The sequence below is a fragment of the Maniola hyperantus genome, chromosome 17, assembly GCF_902806685.2.
Source record: "Maniola hyperantus chromosome 17, iAphHyp1.2, whole genome shotgun sequence".
Taxonomy (NCBI): Eukaryota; Metazoa; Arthropoda; class Insecta; order Lepidoptera; family Nymphalidae; genus Maniola; species Maniola hyperantus.
The window spans coordinates 11,710,674-11,731,733 of record NC_048552.1 but is presented as its reverse complement, the minus strand read 5'-3'; the positions used below and the strand labels follow the sequence as shown (position 1 = coordinate 11,731,733).

At 40.0% G+C, this 21,060-nt stretch overlaps 1 protein-coding gene across 1 annotated transcript in view; it reads left to right on the top strand.

The window, feature by feature from the left end:
* LOC117989982 (zwei Ig domain protein zig-8-like) overlaps positions 1-18,940 on the top strand; it is a 116,567-nt gene extending 97,627 nt beyond the window's left edge. Inside the window, exons 2-8 of the mRNA XM_034977398.2 lie at positions 5,760-5,858; positions 6,623-6,849; positions 7,251-7,412; positions 10,216-10,435; positions 10,756-10,930; positions 13,366-13,502; positions 18,643-18,940. Coding sequence (XP_034833289.1) covers positions 5,801-5,858; positions 6,623-6,849; positions 7,251-7,412; positions 10,216-10,435; positions 10,756-10,930; positions 13,366-13,502; positions 18,643-18,848 — 1,185 coding nt within the window. The 5' untranslated portion in view covers positions 5,760-5,800 and the 3' untranslated portion in view covers positions 18,849-18,940. The remainder of the gene's footprint in view (positions 1-5,759; positions 5,859-6,622; positions 6,850-7,250; positions 7,413-10,215; positions 10,436-10,755; positions 10,931-13,365; positions 13,503-18,642) is intronic.
* The last annotated feature ends 2,120 nt before the right edge of the window (positions 18,941-21,060 follow it).

Sequence of the window (21,060 nt, the reverse complement as noted above, 5' to 3'; positions counted from 1 at the left end):
TAAATTATTATTATTATAAAAAGGTCCACAATAAATGCTCTTTGTTTTGTTTTACTTCAGATACAGACCTTTGAAATTGTTAAAATCGCATCCTCGAGTTAAAGTGAAGGCAGCAATAAAACGCTAGTCGCTTATATATTAATACCCCATAGGTCAGTGTAGCAATGTCACGATTTTCGCTTACCACATTAAACGAGCGGTAATCAACGGTAACCTGCGGTAATCAACGGTAATCAGCGGTAATCAAAGGTAATCCGCAACGCGACACTCGTGTTCCATGAGATAATTCCGGCGCGTCTCTTAAACTTTGATGACGGCGCGGAAAAGTGTCGAGGCTGGAATAAATTTACATAAATACATGAATAATTAATCTCATGTCAAGTACGGGTTTATTTTTATTTTTAAATCAAAGTAACAAGAAAATTTCTAATTTTGTCCCTTTTAATGTTTTATTTTTAAGAGCGTCATAGAACGTTACCTAAAGCATTTAATTTTCAGGGAGTTACTCGTGAGTCGTGTCACATAGACAGAAAAAATACCGAAATCTTAATCTATAAAAGGAAAAGGCGACTGACTGACTGGCGATTCCGGAATTTATGATTTCTAAATTGTCTCTGGTCTAGTCTGGTGGGAGGTTTTAGTCGTTTGCTAGTTGCCAGTTGCCACCTTCCAGTTCATTCTCTCTTACTCAGAGGGATAAAGTTTTTGAGGCAACTCTAAAATACAAAATCTAAAATTAAATTCCAGGTAAATGTTAATTAAAAACATTTCACACAGTGGATATGGTGCCGAGAGTGGAAAATTCGAGATAAAAGCAGGTTATGTTTTAAATTAAATTTCCCACTTGGCGCTACTATTCCTAAGAGATTTGTAAACGCTAAGAAGCTTTGTTAAGGCTTCGTTAAGTAAATATTTTTACTTCTATTGAAAATAATACAATAAATCTTAAAGCTTTTTTGTAATATTAGCTGGTGGCCGCGACTTCGTCCGCGTTGATTTACGTTTTTCAAAATCCCGCGGGAACTCTTTGATTTTCCGGGATAAAAAGTAGCCTATGTGTTAATCCAGGGTATTATCTATCTCCATTCCAAATTTCAGCCAAAGCCATCTCGTAGCTTTTGCGTGATTTATAATATTACTAGGATTTTTGGGCTTGGCTTGATTTATACAGTAGGTAATTAGATAAGGCATCTAATTACCTATTGTATAAATCAAGCCCACGTGCAATGGTGCCAAGAATACTGGCAGCATTTCCACGTTGGACAGCCAGCCTTTGCGCAAAGAATTAGCCAGCCTTTCTTTCACCAGATGAGGCTAGCGGTGAAATGTCTGGTAAAATTTTTTTAGCACTAAAGACATAAAGACACTAAAGACAAAGTAATCAAGTGTTATAATGCGTACAAAATGAGTTCACACGCGCCATTTTACTTTGTGTGTCATCTGTCATGTCAAAAGTTCGAATTTAGTCCTTATTTTGAAGGTGAACCGTACTTTTGACATGACAGTTGTGTGAGAACTCATTTTGTATGGAATACACTAATAAGTAAGTAGGTATCTACTAGGTGGTAGGTAGGTATTACTAACAACATGCTGAAGTGGCAATGGGCAGGGCACATAGTTCGTACAACCGATAGACGTTGGGGTCCCAAGGTGCTGGAATGGCGACCTCGCACCGGAAGACGCAGTGTTGGAAGACCTCCCACTAGGTGGACGGACGACATCAGACGAGTCGCTGGATTCAGACGGTGCAAGACCGTGGCGTGTGGAAGTCCCTACAAGAGACCTATGTCCAGCAGTGGACATCTATCGGTTGATGATGATGATGATACCAACATCTATTACTTAGGTTTGAAGTTTGAACGTAACACCACAACTAAAAGTTCCAAACAAAATGATAGCTATTTTTATCTCACAATAACAATATTAACTTCATTTCACCCCGCGGCGCAAAAAGTTAGTTTTTATACGATAGACGTGATGTTTGTTTTAGTTTTAGTTTAGTTTAGTGTATTCCGTTTCGGAGCACCTGCTTCTAATGTGTTTTGTTTCGAAATAGTGTGTTTGCAAATATATGAAACCTTTATTGAAATCCTTTTTTTTATCCAGATACAAGTTAGCCCTTGACTGCAATCTCACCTAATGGTAAGTGATGATGCAGTCTAAGATGATAGCGGGCTAACCTGGAAAGGGTATGGCAGTTTTTATTTAACCCGTACCCCTTTGGTTTCTACACGGCATCGTACCGGAACGCTAAATCGCTTGGCGGCACGGCTTTGCCGGTAGGGTGGTAACTAGCCACGGCCGAAGCCTACCACCAGACCAGACCAGAAATTTAGAAATTATAAAATTCCAAACCCCTGCCAGGAATCGAACCAGGGACCTCCCACTAATAAGACCACTGCGCCAGGGAGGTCGTCAAAATCCGGTGAGCCGTTTACATGTGGGTGTTTGCTAAGTTTTTAGGGTTCCGTACCTCAAAAGAAAAACGGAACCCTTATAGGATCACTTTGTTGTCTGTCTGTCAAGAAACCTACAGGGTACTTCCCGTTGACCTAGAATCATGAAATGGACGTCTCAGTCGCATCCGATATCCGGGATCCTGAGACGTCTTATACTTGACGCGGACGGCACCGCTGGGTTTTTTAGTGGGTATGCTGATGGCGGTTAAACAAACCGCGAGTGAGTCCCACATACCCACCCTTGTGCGGCATGCCTAATAGCATTTTTACCAGCGGAAAAAAAAAAAAAAAAAAAAAAAGGTAGGTAGATCTTATAGCTGACATTTGGGGGAAAATCTGAAAACCGTGAATTTAGGGTTAGATCACACAAAAAAAATTAAATTGTGGTCATGAACTAATAATTAGTATTTTCAACTTTCGAAGTGAGTGACTATATCAAGTGGGGTATCATATGACAGGTCTTCACCTGTACATTCTAAAACAGATTTTTATTTATTTTTATGCATCATAGTTTTTGAATTATCGTGCAAAATGTCGAAAAAATATGACTGTAGTACGGAACCCTCATTGCGCGAGCCTGACTCGCACTTGGCCGGTTTTTAAATATAATAGGTATATTTTAAAGAAATTTCTGTTTAAGTTCGCACTAATTCACCCCAATCTTGCTAAACACTTAACTATTGCTTAACCAAATCACGTACGTATTCCGAATATAACCTCCATGTCTCCTCAGTACCCGTAGTACAAGATTTTACGTCTCACCAAACGAAACCAAATTCGAGAGTCGAAATACTTCCGCGTTACAGTAAAATGGACCTAAACAGCCTTGAATTGAAGTCAAATATTCAATGCCACTGATTTTAATTTCGCAATGTTTCCGCTTGGAGCGCTGGCTGTAGAAGTGTAGACAAACTTGAGCTTTAAAACAAGGCTTTTAAGACCCAGTTTACTGTAACGCAGAAGTATTTTTTTTCGTTTGGTGAGACGTAAAATCTTGTACTACGGGTACAGAAATATCTACCTATCCTTACAATTAATACGAACTTTCCATGTACGTTAATTGAAATCGTCAGATACCATCTCTAATTGTGTTACGAACTCACGAAACTAACAACTCTGAATGGCGTATTAATCCAATCAACTTAGATGGAAGTTTGTGAGTGAGAAAATTATAGGTAGGTACCTACCTACCTATAATTAGACGAGTATTTTATTTTTTATTTTTAAAAGAATATTAGCCATATTAAATGACTAATATTCCCCTTTCCTCTCCAACTAAGCGTCAAGGTTGTGCTAGTATATATACCTAGGACACACAATCCAGATGGTGGGCGCCATTATTGAAATGGTAATATTGTCCCGTTGTTCTTCCCTTCGTCACCTATCGTGCTGAAACGTGGACACTGACAAACGGCCTTGTTCACAAATTCGAAGTCGCTCAGCGAGCTATGGAGAGGGATATGTTAGGAGTTTCCTTGAGGGATAAGATCCGAAATGAGGAGATCCGCAGAAGAACCAAGGTCACTGACATAGCCCAAACTATTAGCAAGCTGAGGTGGCAGTGGGCAGGTCATGCCTGTCGTAGAGGCGATGGCCGTTGGAGCCGGAAAGTCCTTGGACGCCCTCCAGCACGATGGACCGATGATATAAAGAGGCTGGCGGGAAGTGGCTGGATGAGGAAGGCTGAGGACCGGGTGTGGTGGCGCTCTTTAGGGAAGGCCTATGTCCAACAGTGGACGTCCACAGGCTGATGATGATGATGATGAATATTGTAGCTGGCTACAATATTATTAGTGAACCTACATATATAGTGAACATAGTGTACTGAAGGATTATGAACACGTAAGGATTCTCTGACTGACTGAGCTTTCAATACGAAGCCATGATGATTGATGGCTGAATATAGCGCGATGCAACTAATATAGGTAGCTTTGACGTATGTAGTACGTAACTGCAGCTATGCAATATGAAAGAATAGAATAGAAGGTTTTTTATTCATGTAAACTTTTTACAAGTATTTATGAATAGTCAGGTAGTTTTAATTTACCACTGGTTCGGAATGCCGTTCCTACCGAGAAGAACCAGCAAGAAACTCGGCGGTTGCTCTTTTTAATTTTTCAATTTACAATGTTATTATACCGTACTATACTGAAAGATTCGTGATATAACTAGCTGATGCCCGCGACTTCGTCGGATCGCGTTCGGTCGGATCAGTAATCTCGGAGATTTCGTTGTATATAGGTAGAAAAACACCGAGTTCACAAGTGAATTTCCGCAGCAAAGGAAAAAGTGGGAATGCAAAGGGAAGATAAAAAGCACCAACCGTTTCGGTTTCATACAATTTACTTCTACTGGACATGAAAGTGTAATTGAGAGATTGGTTCGCCTTTTAAACCGCTGCTCGGCGGAACTCTGTGAAATATGCAGTTTTGCTAGGTAGCAATGTTCCGCTACATTGCTGCCGCGACATTGCTGCCTAGCTCGGAATGTAATGTCTTATAAGCTTATAGAGATTGTATGGGGACCAGTAGTGCCGCGACAGCACTGTAACAGCTGGTGACAGCACTGTTGCGGCAGCGCTGCTGCGTGCAGCGTGGTTCGGAATCATACCTTATTTTACGTTTCACCAACGTTGCTAGAATTCGAGAGTCGAAACACAATAACTTCAAAGTGAAATGGACCTAAAGCACCTTGAATTGAAGTCCAAAATTCAATGCCACTGATTTTAATCGCAACGTTTCCGCTTGGAGCGCTGGCCTTAGATGTGTAGACAAACTTGAGCTTTGAAATAAGGCAGTTAAGATTCAGTTTGCTATAACGCGGAAGTGTTTCGACACTCGAATACTGTCAACGTTGGTGAGACATAAAATCTCGTACGAAGCGTACTGCTGCGGGGCGATTGTCTAAAACCTGCATCAATCATTATTACAATCTCAATTGTTCTGATTGGCTGAATTTGTGCGATTCTTGTTGCAACAATGAGCAACAATGCATTGTGGCCAATAGTGAGCGAGCATTAACCAATCAGAGATGATTGCGATCGTGACATTGTAGCTGTCAAACAACCGCGGTAGGGCCACTGGGCGATTGCGGGAGAATGACAGCTACACTGTCACGATCGCAATCACCTCTGATTGGTTGACGCTCGCTTACTATTGGCTACAATGCATTGTTGCAACAAGAAACGCACAAATTCAGCCAATCACAACAATTGAGATTGTAATAATGATTGATGCAGGTTTTAGGCAATCGCCCTACTGGTACAGACGTCAGTCAGTTAGTGTGTTTGATTTGTTCCAGATTATGAAGGGCCGTGTGGGGCGCGGCCTCGTTCCGGCGCTATGTGGAGTGTGGGCGTGTTTCTTCTCACCCAGATAGCTGTTTGCCAATTCACCACAGGTACGAGTACAATTACTTTGCATAACATTATACAATACCACAGAATATCTACATAGTATCTACAAACAAGGTATTTTCAAGAATTGTCGTTTTACTGCATTTCCGTCATCCGAGTTCTATCCGTCATCCGTGAGAATCATCATCATCATCATGTATTAGTGTATTAACAATATGTATTTTATATTCTTATTATATGGTTTAGTTTATTTAGCTATTGGTATTTAGGTTTATTTTACACCACCTCCCATTGTCCATTTGTTCGTTTTTTCCCTAGCGTTAAGGTTGTCTGAAAGAGATCGCTATTTAGCGATAAGACCGCCTTTTTGTACCTACTTATTAAGATTTCTTTTTGTAACCTGTCATTTGTGTTTCTGTGGTGCAATAAAGTATATACATACATACATACATGATCAACCCGTCGCCGGCTCACTACAGAGCACGGGTCTCCTCTCAGAGTGAGAAGAGTTTGGCTATAGCCTACCAGTGTGTGAAGTCTACCAATGCGGTGCTACGGCCTAAACCCTTCTCATTCTGAGAGGAAGCCTGTGCTCGGTAGTGGGCTGGCAATGGGTTGATGATGACGATGATGATGATGATGATGATGATGACTCTTAGATTGTCAAAGTTGTTTTTTTTTTTTAATTCTTATTACAAATTAGCTTTTGAATTCACCTGGTGTTAAGTGATGATGCAGTCTAAGGTGGAAGTGGACTAACTTGGAAGATGTATGGAACTTGCATGTCTAATGAACAATTATTTTACAGATAACCTAACATCAACAACAGAAGAGGACCAAACAGTAACACCCTACTACGCGCTCAGCACAGGCATCGTACCAGCCCCTGTGATGCTGCGCCTAGGGAACTCCACAATCGACAGCACCAAGTCCTTCAAAGTGCCCCAAGTACCCCGACCATCAACAGAACCCGACACGGGGACGTTAACCGTTCCACCTAATCAAATTAACCAAGTTAATGCTAACCTAGATATGGTAAGTCATCATTATCCTCATCTCATCTCAATTCTCACCACATCTGGACGACATAAAATATCGTTTCGACTTTTCGGTTTTGGGATACAACAACTTACGTGGGAGATATCGAAATATATGCGATGAGTGATATATTTTATATTTGAGGATGTCTCAATTTATACCTACATAATTCCGCGACAGGTCGAAATGGCAATCGGGGTATCAGGCGGGGGGGACGCCCCACACCTCCGCATGTCACCCGCATTATCCCGCACCGGGTTTAGCGCGGGGACTGTGCGGGTAAACGGGGCGTTCCCACCCCGATTGCAATCTCGACTTGTCGCGTACATCAATACGCGTATTTGATATACGCGTATTGATAGGTACGTTGAAAATAATAGCTGGCATGTTGTTCACAGGTACCACACGTCATTTCAGTCAAGAATACTTACTTCGATCACGATCGACGATACGGTCCGACGTTCGAAGACACGCCTGATGGGAACATTACGAAAATAACTGTACAGTTAGGTGATGACGCACAGCTGAACTGTCGGATTAGTCTGCTACAAGATAAGACGGTAAGTTCATACAAATTTACGTAAGAGACTTCCACAACGCCGCGGTCTTGCGCCTCCTGAATCCAGCGGCTCCCTTCAACTCGCCTGATGTTGTCCATCCACCTAGTGGGGGATCTTCCAACGCTGCGTCTTCCGGTGCGAAGTTGCCATTCCAGCACCTTGGACCCCAATGTTCATGGGTTTTACAAACCTGCCCATTGTCACTTCAGCTCCGCAACCCGTTGAGCTATGTCGGTTGCTCTAATTCTCCTACGGATCTCCTTATTTCTGATTTGATCACGTAGAGAAACTCCAAGCTCTCTCCATCGCCCGCTGAGTGACTCTGAGCTTTCTTATGAGGCCCATAGTTAGCCAGGTAGTTTATTTTGCTTATCCATTTCATATTTTAAACTAGCTTATGCTCGCGACTTCGTCCGCGTGGACTATACAAACAAACCCATATTTTACCTCCTTAGGGGTTAAATTTTCAAAAATCCTTTCTTAGCAGATGCCTACGTCATAATAGCTATCTGCATGCTAAATTTCAGCCCGATCCGTCTAGTAGTTTGAGCTGTGCGTTGATAGATCAGCCAGTCAGTCAGTCAGTCACCTTTTCCTTTTATATATTTAGATATTGTTCTTATAATTATATTCGGAAGATGTGGTAATCCAAAATCCGCAATAATGTTAGGAGGCTTCATTATTTAATTCAGAGCGTTCCAGATAATTACTGAAATTGTTCCGATCCTCGTGTAAAATTGGCTAAAACTCCCCAAACACCAATTACGAAAGGATTCCCTGAATTTATTCTCCCCGTGCTTGTTGAGATAAGAAAAAGATGTTATTTCTGTACAACACGGTTTCGTAGCGGACTTGAATAATTCCCAATCCAAATTTATTGGGGTGGCAAAAGAAAACATGATGTGAAAATAAAGGCGGAATTTAAGACACCAGCTGCTTCTATTCAACAAGCATTAGATAGATTGATATTTAAACGAATTTAAATTATGTACGTTGAAGCTGTGATAGCCTAGTGGTTAGGACGTTCGCTTACTAATCGGAGGTCGGAGGTTCGATCCCGGGCACGCACCTCTAACTTTTCAGAGTTATGTGCATTTTATGTAATTAAATATACATCGTGAGGAAACCTGCATGACTGACTGACTGACTGCTGATGCATCATGCTGCATGTTGCAGCATACAGATTTGACTCAGCGGATTATGGCAAATTAAGCTTTTGGTTCATTGGATACATTGGATTTCCGCAAAATAACGCTTGCTTCTATAGAACATTTCATTTCCACATGTTCAATATATTATAAATACGAAAGTGTGTTTGTTTGTTGGTTTGTCCTTCAAGCACGTCGCAACGGTGCAACGAATTGACGTCAATACAGTAGAATAGAACAGAATATGTTTTATTCAAGTAAACTTTTTACAAGTGCTTATGATTAGTCAGGTAGTTTTAATTTACCACTGGTTCGGAATGCTGTTCCCACCAAGAAGAACCAGCAAGAAACTCGGCGGTTGCTCCTTTTAATTTTTCAATTTACAATGTTATTATACCGTACTATACAAGCCATTGCAGCCCCGTGCATTGCTGGAGCGAGTCAAATCCAAGCTTTTTTATCATTTACAAGTCATACTGATTTTTTGCATGGGTATAGATAAAGACCTGGAGAATGACATAGGCTACCTTTTATCCCGGGAAATCAAAGAGTTCCTACAAGATTTTTAAAAAACCTTATTCCATGCGGACAAAGTCGCGGGCATCAGCTAGTATACCTACTTATAAAACCTAATTTAGGTACTTATGAGGCAAGTCAAATGTTAGAACATGTAGTTCTCCTTCAGTTAGTTAACAAAAACATTTGTCGTCGTCGTTGTTGTATTTTACTTCATGGAACTAGCAAATTAAACTTTGTCTTAATAAGTTTAACACAACGACCTTTACTGTCCGACTGTACGCTTAGTACTAGATTAATTTATGTCTCACTAACGTTGATTGTATTCGAGTGTCGAAAACCTTCCGCATTATAGTAAACTGGATCTTAACTGCCTTGTTTTAAAGCTCAAGTTTGTCTGCACATCTACAGCCAGCGCTCCAAGCGGAAACGTGCGAAATTAAAATCAGTGGCATTGTATTTTTGACTGCAATTCAAGGCCTTTTAGGTCAATTTTACTTTGACCATATTGTGTTTCGACTTTCGAATTCTAGCAACGTTTGGCGAGACGTAAAATCTTATACTAAGCGTACTGAGAAACTTAAATTTTCTTTGTATTTGCTAAAGCAGACGGAGTATACACAAACATAAATACCTTGTTTTAAGTTAGTTATGTTCGTTTTGTTTGTAGTTTTTATTTTTACTTAAAGAAGTTGTGTTAGTTTTCACCTTTTAGGTATCGTATTTGTATCATAGTGTTTTCACATTTTATTCTAATTTTAATAGAACCACCAACAGAATTATACACATAAAAAAATCACATATGCTAGGTCAACATATAATAGGTACCACTAGCCTAAATCCGCGACTTTGCATGGTCTACACAAACTTCAGACCCCAATAAAATTTTATACCCGGGGTTGAGTTTCAAAAATCCTTTCTTAGCGGATGTCTACGTCATAATAGCTGGATAGCTATTTCTCTCTTCAGCATTGTCTCTGTTGTTGAGACCGACAGAATGTCACATAGGTATGAGACAGAGACAACGCTCTACAAAGCCGAAATCTCATTCTAAAGGTCGATGTACATTATTTTCTGCTGCGTACTGTAAGCTGATGACTATTATAATTGTCTGTGCTTAAGCCATTTAACATTTCTAGGTGTCCTGGGTCCGTCGTAGAGGCAGAGATGACATACCAGAGCTATTGACAGTGGGAGCAGTAACCTACGCAGCTGACAACAGGGTGTCAGTAGCGAAGCGGTACCCTGGGAACTGGAGGCTACTGGTCAGGGAGGTGAAGCCGGATGACGAAGGAGTATACGAGTGCCAGATATCAACACATCCCCCTAGAGTTAGCAGAACTTATCTACATGTAAACAGTAAGCAGGTTTTATTGGTGCTTTATTGATGCGCAAACACAGGTGCACTCTCTATACCCTCAATCCCATAGCCCGATGGGACGGAAATTCGACACGACCCGAGAGAAATCAGGCGCAGGACCGACGGCTTTACGTGCTCTCCGAGGCACAGGGGCACTTCCTAACTCCAGGCTCGTAGGCTGAACAGATTTTCTTAACAGAAAAATCCAATACCTAAGTATTTTTGTCCCAACACAGGCCGTCGTCATTTGCAGTTGAACATGCATCCAGTGCATATAATGGTGTATCTATATAATTTAAACTCGTATATATTTTAACAGCGCCACAAGTATGGGTGGTGGACGAGGCTGGTGGGCCTCTTCAAGAGAAATACTACGAAGCGGAGTCAACCCTTGCCCTGATGTGCAGGGCGCGCCACGTGGAGACGCCGGTGGTGCTGACCTGGCTGCACGAGGGGAGGGCGTTGAATGCTGACACCACTAGAGGAGGGATCAGGTAAGAGCAGCTATAGAAGCAGTCATGACCCATGAGTGACCGAATACTACGAAGCGGACGCCGGTGGTGCTGACCTGGCTGCACGAGGGGAGGGCGTTGAATGCTGACACCACTAGAGGAGGGATCAGGTAAGGGCGGCGATAAAAGCAGTCATGACCCATGAGTGACCGAATAGGTAGGTACAACGAAAGGGAGTCAAACTTTGCATGTGCCACTACCACTAAAGAGGGATTACGTAAGAACACCTATACATAGACAACTTGAAGCAGTGATATCAGACCGAATACTAAGAAACGGGGTAAATACTAGCCCTGATATGCAGAGAACTAAAAGAGAAAAGCCACGGGAAAACCGGTTCCCGCGGGACGCGGACGCAGATGCGGGCAACCGCTAGTAACGATATAAACAAATATATAGTTAACACAATGAAAACGGTAATACGTTAATCTAAACACGTCGTCTTTCTGGTTCACTGTGTTCCAACGTTGATAGATGGCACATTCACGGCAAAAGGAGCTCAAATACATTTTCATATTACCTGCCAGGTAAGTAGGTACTGTGAAACGTGATACGGTAGTGTGACACCGCTAAACCTTTTTGTGCGTGCACAGAATATAACATCCATACTAATATTATAAAAGTGTGTCTGTCTGTCTGCTAGCTTTTCACGGCTCAACAGTTTAATCGATTTAGACGAAATTTGGTACAGAGATAGCTTACATCCTGTGGAAGGACATATGCTACTTTTTATCCCGGAAAATTGAAGAGTTCCCACAGGATTTTTAAAAACTTAAATCCACGCGGACGAAATCGCGGGCATCATCTAGTTGTAAATAAGTCAAAGTCAAAGTCAAATGATTTAATCAAAATAAGTAATAAATTTGTCTTTTTTTAAAGAATATTAGCCAAGTTAATTGCTGACTAATATTCCCCTTTCCCCTCCAATTAAGCGTAAAGCTTGTGCTAGGAGTAGGTACGAGAATAGTGCAACGGGTGGGATTTGAACCGGCGAGCCTTTGATTTTCAGTCCGTTGAGCTAAATTTTTAAAAAAATTGACAGTCTGATAGTCTTTCCCCGGGATGCAAGCTATCTCTGTACCAAATTTCATGAAAGTCGGTTAAACGGATGGCCTGAGAAAAGCTAGCAGACAAACAGAGAGACAGATACTCGGACAGACACACTTTCGCATTTATGGATATGGATAGAATAGTTTTACCGTTATCAATGTCACATCACATTTCGTATTACCTAGTTTTTAATATTATGGTAACGTATTTCAGCTTCTTTTGCGGAGTGAAAGGCATCATTTATCAACGTTGAAACACATTGATCCAGAAACACGGCCTAAACAGATTTAGCCTTTCACAGCGGTTTTACTGAAAAATTGAAATATTTTCGTTCCGATTTGCTTGCAACGAATTTTAGAGCGTACGTTTTTTAGATTTTTTAAAGCGATGATTCTTTGCGGATACGCTATTTTGCCACCAGAGATGTTTTATGCAGCTATACTGTGAGGAGGTCAAAGCTAAGACTACGTGACCATTTCCACTAATGCTAAGTTTTGTAGTGGAGCGGGTATGTGCTATGTAGATGCGCCGCCACGAGATAGCTGTGCGAGGTAGATGTGCAAATCGACGGTTTGGGAGAGCACGGGGCGCGGCGGTACATAGCTACACCACTCGCTCAACCGTAGCTCCTATCCGTAGCTCCAATCCGTAGCTCTCATCGTTCCATAATATAAAAAACTAGCTTATGCTTGCGACTTCGTCCGCGTGGACTACACAAATTTCAAACCCCTATTTCACCCCCTTAAGGGTTGAATTTTCAAAAATCCTTTCTTAGCGGATGCCTACATCATAATAGCTATCTGCATGCCAAATTTCAGCCCGATCCGTCCAGTAGTTTAAGCTGTGCGTTGATAGATCAGTCAGTCAGTCAGTCAGTCATTCAGTCAGTCAGTCAGTCAGTCACCTTTTCCTTTTATATATTTAGATATAGCTTCGTTGAACCCGTTTCCACCAATGCATGTGGCAACCTATGTGGAGCATTCAAAATGATTTCAGCTTCTTTTGCGGAGTGAAAGGCATCATTTATCAACGTTGAAATACATTGATCCAGAAACACGGCCTAAACAGATTTAGCCTTTCACAGCGGTTTTACTGAAAAATTGAAATATTTTCGTTCCGATTTGCTCGCGGCGAATTTTAGGGCGTACCTACTGGTACGCCACAGGTTGAGACGGCAATCGGGGAGGGAAGGCCCCGCACAACCCCGTGCTAACCCGGTGCGGGTGATGTGCGGCTGTGCGGGGCGTCCCCTCGCCTCACACCCTGATTACCATCTCAACCTGTCGCGAAATATAGTATAGCACATATCTGGTGGAAAAGTAGGCTTACTTACTCTTAAAGCACGTATCTGAACATTTTTGTTACAGTGTGAAAACGGAGCAAGTGCCCGGCGGTGCTGACAGCGTGCTCCGGTTAGCACGTGTGAACAGCAGCGACGCGGGGAACTACACGTGCGCTGTGCGGGGAGCACGCCCTCACACTGTCTCCGTTCATGTGCTCAACGGTAATATGTTTATAATGCCGCGGCTACATTTTTATTTATTTATTTTATTCAGATACAAGTTAGCCCTTTACTGCAATCTCACCTGGTGGTAAGTGATGATGCAATTTAAGATGATAGCGGGCTAACCTGGAAGGGGTATGGCAGTTTTTATTAAACCCATACCCCTTTGGTTTCTGCACAGCAACGTACCGGAACGCTGAATCGCTTGGCGGCACGGCTTTGCCGGTAGGGTGGTAACTAGCCACGGCCGAAGCCTCCCACCAGAGCAGACCAGAAATTTAGAAATATAAAATTCCAAACCCCTGCCGGGAATCGAACCCGGGACCTCCCACTATTAAGACCACAGCGCTCACCACTGCTCCAGGGAGGTCGTCAAACATTACAAAGAAGGTGGAAGGTGTACATTAACGGGAAACGCCGTAGAAAAACTCGTTAATGGCCGTTAACCGTAGGTGTAGCCACGGTTAACGCGATAATTTGAACAACGACATTTGGAGTTAAACGATTTTAACCCCAATTCAATTGGCATTAGACGTTAACCGCTCAAGTGTGGCCACTCGGTTTAACGCGTTGACTATCGGTGGAATTATCGCGTTGATTAAGGCGTTGTTGGGCATTGACGTTAACTTTAATACACGATCAAAACAATTTACTACTAAATTTGTAAAGTAAAAAAGCGAGTGCTACTGATACAATAGTTTACCTACTATTAATAATAATTGGACATTTTATAAATACCGGTGTAGGCTACGTGCTCCGGAGAGCACGTGGGGCCAGTGCGTTACTTAATTGTATAGAAAAGCGCCAATGCCTCTGTCCAGACTATTTGAAGCGCTAGTTAACTTTTTTAACTGACTGACCTACGCCAACCTTGGTGAAGAGCTTCGTTTACCAAAAAGCTAAAATTGGTGCTCGCAAGAAAAAACCACCCACCATACCTCTCTACTATCGTACAAATACAAATACAAATACAAATACAAATTTCTTTATTGCGAATCTGGGTAAACAGTGGAGATGTTACAAAACAAAAAGGTACAGCCAAATTCTGCCTATTAGCATGCAATATGATATTCCTAACAAACGTGTACATAGTTTTGATAAAATTTGCCAAATTTAATACTTAGTCACAAAAGAATAAAAAAACAAGATAGTACTTAATACAAAATATGTCAAAAGGTAACCAAATACACACTAAAGGAAAAAATGTCATCTTAGATATTCGTCAACACTATAAAAAATGCTTTTAATTAAATATTCGAATAACTTCTTTTTAAGGCTTTCTATTTTATTTATATTTACAAGTTCTCTTATTTCCAAAGGTAAACGTTAACAATTTTTACTGCCATAACGTTAAAACTATTATTGATGAGAGCGGTTTTATGTGATGGGAATTTTAATTTATGTTTTTGTCTTTTGTTAAGTTCTGTAAACATATTTTTATTATTAGCAACAAACAAAATGGTTTCATAGATATATAATGAAGGTACTGTTAATAAACGAAGTTTTTGGAAGTAAGGTACGCAGCTATCTCGCTGGGACAACCTACAAATGACTCACGCATCTTTTTTGGGCCAGTAACACGCTTTTTATGTACCGCAAGGCTTCGCCAACGTCTGCACCCGTATGTAGTCAAAATTCCACGGATACATACGAAGCGATTTGCCTCCTCATTTCTAATTCGAACCGCTAAGATTTGGCCCTTCCCCTTCCAGCATCAGTTTTCTCCTCCAATTATAATATGGGTACCTTCAAGTCAAGAGTGAATAAGCATCTTCTAGGCAAGCGCGCTGCATCATCACTTGCCACCAGTAGGGGGATTGTCTAAAACCTGCATCAATCATTATTACAATCTCAATTGTTCTGATTGGCTGAATTTGTGCGATTCTTGTTGCAACAATGCATTGTGGCCAATAGTGAGCGAGCATTAACCAATCACAGATGATTGCGATCGTGACATTGTAGCTGTCAAACAACCGCGGTAGGGCCACGGGTCTGATTGCCAAGCGCTGGTCTATAATATTAAAAAAACCTAAGTAAAAATGATTTCAAAAGTACCACGGCTAATAAAAGCTTAGAGGGGAGCAAAGAGTTGTAGAATAAGCCTACTGTACTGTACAAAAAGAAATAAGTAAAGAAACTAAAGAAAGAGTAGCCTCGGAATTGTGTCAACAACTCGTGTTCCTGAAACTAACCGGGTTTCTTTGTATATTTGCTTCATTTTGTTTTGTGGGTACAAGCACAGAATAATATGGTACAGGTTCAACCTAAAGTAAAAAGTTGTCAAAGTTAAAGTAAAAAATTGGCTTTAGAACTTATGATAGGCTTTGGACTTGGTTACAATATTTTTGGACTTTAGGCGGTATAAATTACATAAGTACACTAGCTTCTGTTCGCGGCTTCGCCCGCGTGGCCTACAGGAAACAAATGGCATTTTTTTTCAGAAACAAACATTATAACATCAGGACGCGCACCCTGAACAGCACTTAATAACACATAATAAATAAATAAAAATAAAAATAAAAATAAAATATTTTTATTTCGACCAACAAGGATCATATTGGTGTTAGTAATTACACGAAACTTAAACCTAATTGTTAGCAAAAAATCTATAACTATTTAAATTAGGACAGGATCGATAATGTAACCTTCCAACCCCCATTTCATTCCTTTAGGGGGGTATTTTCTTAGCTGACACCTAGCCTCAAGAAAAAACCTACTTTCCAAATTTCAAGTTAATAATATCAATAATTAAAACTCTCCCATACAAACTTTCATCCCCTATTTTACCACCCTTATGGGCGAATTTTCAAAAAATCCTGAAACACGTATTTCTTAATTTCTAACCGAGAACCCAAATACCAATTTTCATGCAAATAACTTGAAAAATGACGGACTTTCATACAAACTTCCATCCCCCATTTAACCCACTTAGGGGTGGAATTTCGAAAAATCCTTTCTTAGTGGATACTTACTCTTTACAAAGAATAGACCCTCCAAATTATATGTCTTTAGGACCAGCGGTTTAGGCTGTGCGTTGATATATATGTCAGTCAATGAGTCAGGACTTTGAATTTTATATAATACTAGCTTTACTTAGAATTTTCAAAAATCCTTTCTTAGCGGATGCCTACGTCATAATAGCTATCTGCATGCCAAATTTCAGCCCGATCCGTCCAGTAGTTCGAGCTGTGCGTTGATAGATCAGTCAGTCAGTCATTCAGTCAGTCACCTTTTCCTTTTATATATTTAGATAATATAGATATAGATTACCTTTCTCTCGCTTCGCCGTAGTCTAGTATAATACATCCAAAATAATTAGAAAATAAAACAAAATTCCGTGTATATTCCTACTAGCTTATGACATAGGCATTCGCTAAAAAAGGATTTTTGAAAATGTAACCCCTAAGGAGGTGAAATAGGGGTTTAAAATTTATGTAGTCCACGCGGACAAAGTCGCGAGCATAAGCTAGTAATAAATAAAAAGGATTATTTTAATAACTTTATGATGTCACCCTTTCCCAGCCGAGTTCATGTAGAATATGCAGATGACGTAGCGCCTCTAGCCGTCAAATACATGTAACCGCAAATTTGCGAAAAATGAGAATTTTATTTCGGATTTCAACTTGGAATCCGCTTCAACATTCGAAAGTCACGTATGCTCTTTACAAACGATATGAAGTTGTGTATCCATTTTTCAACTGGCTTTCAAATCTATTTTGCGAAGAGCTTTCAAAATGAAATTTCTGAATTGACAGGTACAAATGTATGAAATACTTTTGATTTGTGAATGCAGCGAAACTACAGAGAAACATGTATGATGCCTTTTCCTTTATTTAAGTTTTTTTTCTTGTTAAAACATAACTTACTTACCTAAAGCATCATATTATTATGGTTTATTAAAATTACAAGCTTATGCTAGCAACTTCGTCCGCGTGGACTACACAAATTTCAAACCACTATTTCAGCATCTTAGGGGTAGAATTTTGAAAAACCCTTTCTTAGCGGATGCCTTAAAAATGTGATCACGAAAAAATTTATTTATTAAAATTCACATAGTATTGATCTGTCCGTCATTAACTTGCGGTGTTATACTTACATAAAAGTGTTATGTATATCTTCTACGATGGTACGGAACCCTTCGTGTGCAAGTCCGACTCGTGCTTGTCAGGTTTTTTTTGTTGCCACTCATGGTTATAAGCTTGTTCGTTCAATTTGCAAAAATGTCCCTATATACGCTTAGATACCTACTAAAAAAATCAACTTGAAATTACATAGCAAGTTATGGCAACATTTTCACCAAGCCAAGTATCGTAAGCTACAGCTGCATTAGAGGTTATGACGTCATCAGCTGTGAGCGCTCATAACAACGCTCGTACTCATGACGGAAAGCCTCCGTAATATCCGGGAAATATCGGAATATTGTTCCGTTCAAAATGCCCTATTAAATTATTACCATCGACTAATAACAGTATTGGAAATTAGCATGGACCTTTCTACCTTGCACTAGATTTTGAAATCATAATCATCATCATCATCAACCGATAGACGTCCACTGCTGGGCCATAAGTCTCTTGTAGGCACTTCCACACGCCACGGTCGCTGCCGCAGCCACCAAGCAGGCAATATGCACGACCACCACGCAGCACCACAGAAATCCCAAAACACACTCGACGGACGTTTCGCCCCGACACCGGACTAAAAATAAACAAAACTAAACAGCAATGTTTAAACGAACCAGTTCAGTGGTAGCACTGGTTCGTTTAAACATTGTAACAGAATCTAAAAACAATTTTTTTTTCTTTTTCATCGGATTTTTTAAATACAGATACTGCAACTTCACCTGAAAGATGTAGTTTGGTACAAAATAAACAGTGTTTAGCAGAATGAATTTTAATAAAAAAACAAAGATTTTAAATAATTTAATTTCAACCAGGATTTCACGTTACTAAAACAAATAAATAAAATGAAATATTTCTTAAGTTCTAATAGTGTGGTCTAGCTCATCATTGCAACTAGGCTACAACAAAATGCCCCTAATAACCTGTGCGACATCGTAACTGCAGTGTTCCACTCTAGGATAAAGAACCACTACTGTACAGTCATAATTTAACCTACTAATGCCTTCCATTTGTTACAGCAGAAAGCCTCGCCGAGCTGCACGCCGGGGCGAAATCTGTTCACCCATCGTTAAGGACGATCGTAACGTTATTTGTTATAACGTTATTTTCACAACCGATATTATCAACCGCGATTACGTTCGCGCGTCTAGCACGTAGCACTAGGGCCCAAGGTCAAACGAAAGAACATTGTAATTATAATTGTAACGTTATGTTGTTACCGACGTGATAACGTGTAAATATTTTAAAGAGATATTATTAAATATTATCATATTATTATTATAATAATATTATAGTTACTTGGAAATAAAATTTCATTATATAATACCGAGTGTTGTTTTATTTTAAAGAAATCTTAATTTCGTAGCTTATTGCTCTGACAGTTCGAACCTTTACAGAATGGGTAATTTTAGTAAGTTTACATTACTTCCTAACTAACCCAACTTTGTGAGTAGGTTGGTAATTTAGCAACCATAAAATAAATAACTAGATAATGTCCGTGATTTCTCTGATCTGGGAATTCTGCATTGTTCCGGTATGTTCGGGATGCAAGCTATCACGTCAGGGCGAAACCAGTTCACTCATCGTTAAGGACGATCGTAACGTTATTTATTAAAACGTTATTTTCACAACCGATATTATCAACGATATTATCGTTTAAATATTTTAAAGAGATATTTTTAAATATTATCGTATTATTATAATAATATTATAGTTACTTGGAAATAAAATTTCATTATAATACTAGTGTTGTTTAATTTAAAAAAAAATCTAAATTCCGTAGCTTATTTTTCTTATCGAACCTCTACAGAATACTTATAGTAAATCTACAGAGCTACCTAATGAATCCAACAATTAAAATTGGTTGGTAATTTAGCAATCAGATAAAAATAATAATTACCTGATGGCCCATGATTACTTTGATCTGAAAACTCTTCCATGTTCCGGGACATTTATATTGCAATCTATTTCAGTACCAAATTTAATCAAAATCGGTTAACCCTTGCAATCGTTACCATCTTATTCACTCACCGCGACCGCTTGCTATTAGGTGCAGTACCTTAACACTTTTTTGACCGGAATTATTTTTCACAATTTATCACGGTAATCCTTTGAGCTGTCGGTCACTTCTGATAGAGCAGAATAGGCAGGAATAGGGAGAGAGATAGGCAGTTTATTTATTTTTATTTTTCATGTAAGAAAATTGTAGTTCATCGTCAACATCATGATCAACCCAACGCCGGCTCACTACAGAGCACGGATCTCCTATCAGAGTGAGAAGGGTTTTGGGCATAGTCTACCACGCTGGCCATGTGCGGATTGGTAGAATTTACACTTTTTAAAACATTACGAAGTACAACTCTCTGTCGTGCTGGTTTCCTCACGATGTTTTCGTTCGCCGTTAAAGCAAGTGATATTTAATTAATTGCAACGCAAACTCCGAAAAGTTAGAGGTGCGTGCCCGGAATCGAACCCCCGACCTCCGATTAGAAGGCGGACGCCCTGACCACTAGGCTACCATAGATTCACGGCAAATTGTAGTTACAGAGTAATAATAAATCTAGTTACATTGGAAATTCTTATCTCTAACAAGAGATGTCTTCCAGCTTCCCATTCAAGATCGTAAATAAGGCAAATTAATAAGTGTAATAATTATGTCTTATGGTACTATAGTATTAAATGAAAACAATAATCCTTAGATAACATGTAGGTATATTATAATATACAAAAAACCCGCCAAGTGCGAGTCAGACTCGCGCAACGTGGGTTCCGTAATACAATCGTATTTTTTCGACATTTTGCTCGATAATTCAAAAACTATGATGCATAAAATAAATAAAAATCTGTTTTAGAATGTACAGGTGAAGACCTTTCATATGATACCCCACTTGATATAGTTATCTTACTTCGAAAACTGAAAATACTAATTAATAGTTGTAAAAGATGTAACCACAAATTCACGGTTTTCAGATTTTTCCCCGAATGTCAGCTGTAAGACCTAACTACCTGCCAAATTTCATGATTTTAGGTTAACGGGAAGTACCCTATAGGTTTCTTGACAGACCGACAGACAGACAACAAAGTGATCCCATAAGGGTTCCGTTTTTCCTTTTGAGGTACGGAACCCTAAAAAATAACATTTGACATTCAACCCATACCACGAGAGGCGTTACATAAAAGTTTATTTTGTAGCTACATTCTACAAGTCCTACTGCACGGTACAATTCGCGATTTGGGAGCAATTCAAGCGAATGGCATTAGCCCTGGCCGAGTTTTTGTGCAGTTTAGCCGGCGTCGATGACGTCGTAACGGCTGTATAGCTGAATACATTCATGGCTTTCAAAGCTTTGACTGGCGTTGTTTTTTGAGCTTTGTAACTGCATTTGGAACTTGTAATCAGCCTTTCTAACACGGTACAGAACCCTATAAACAGGGTTCCG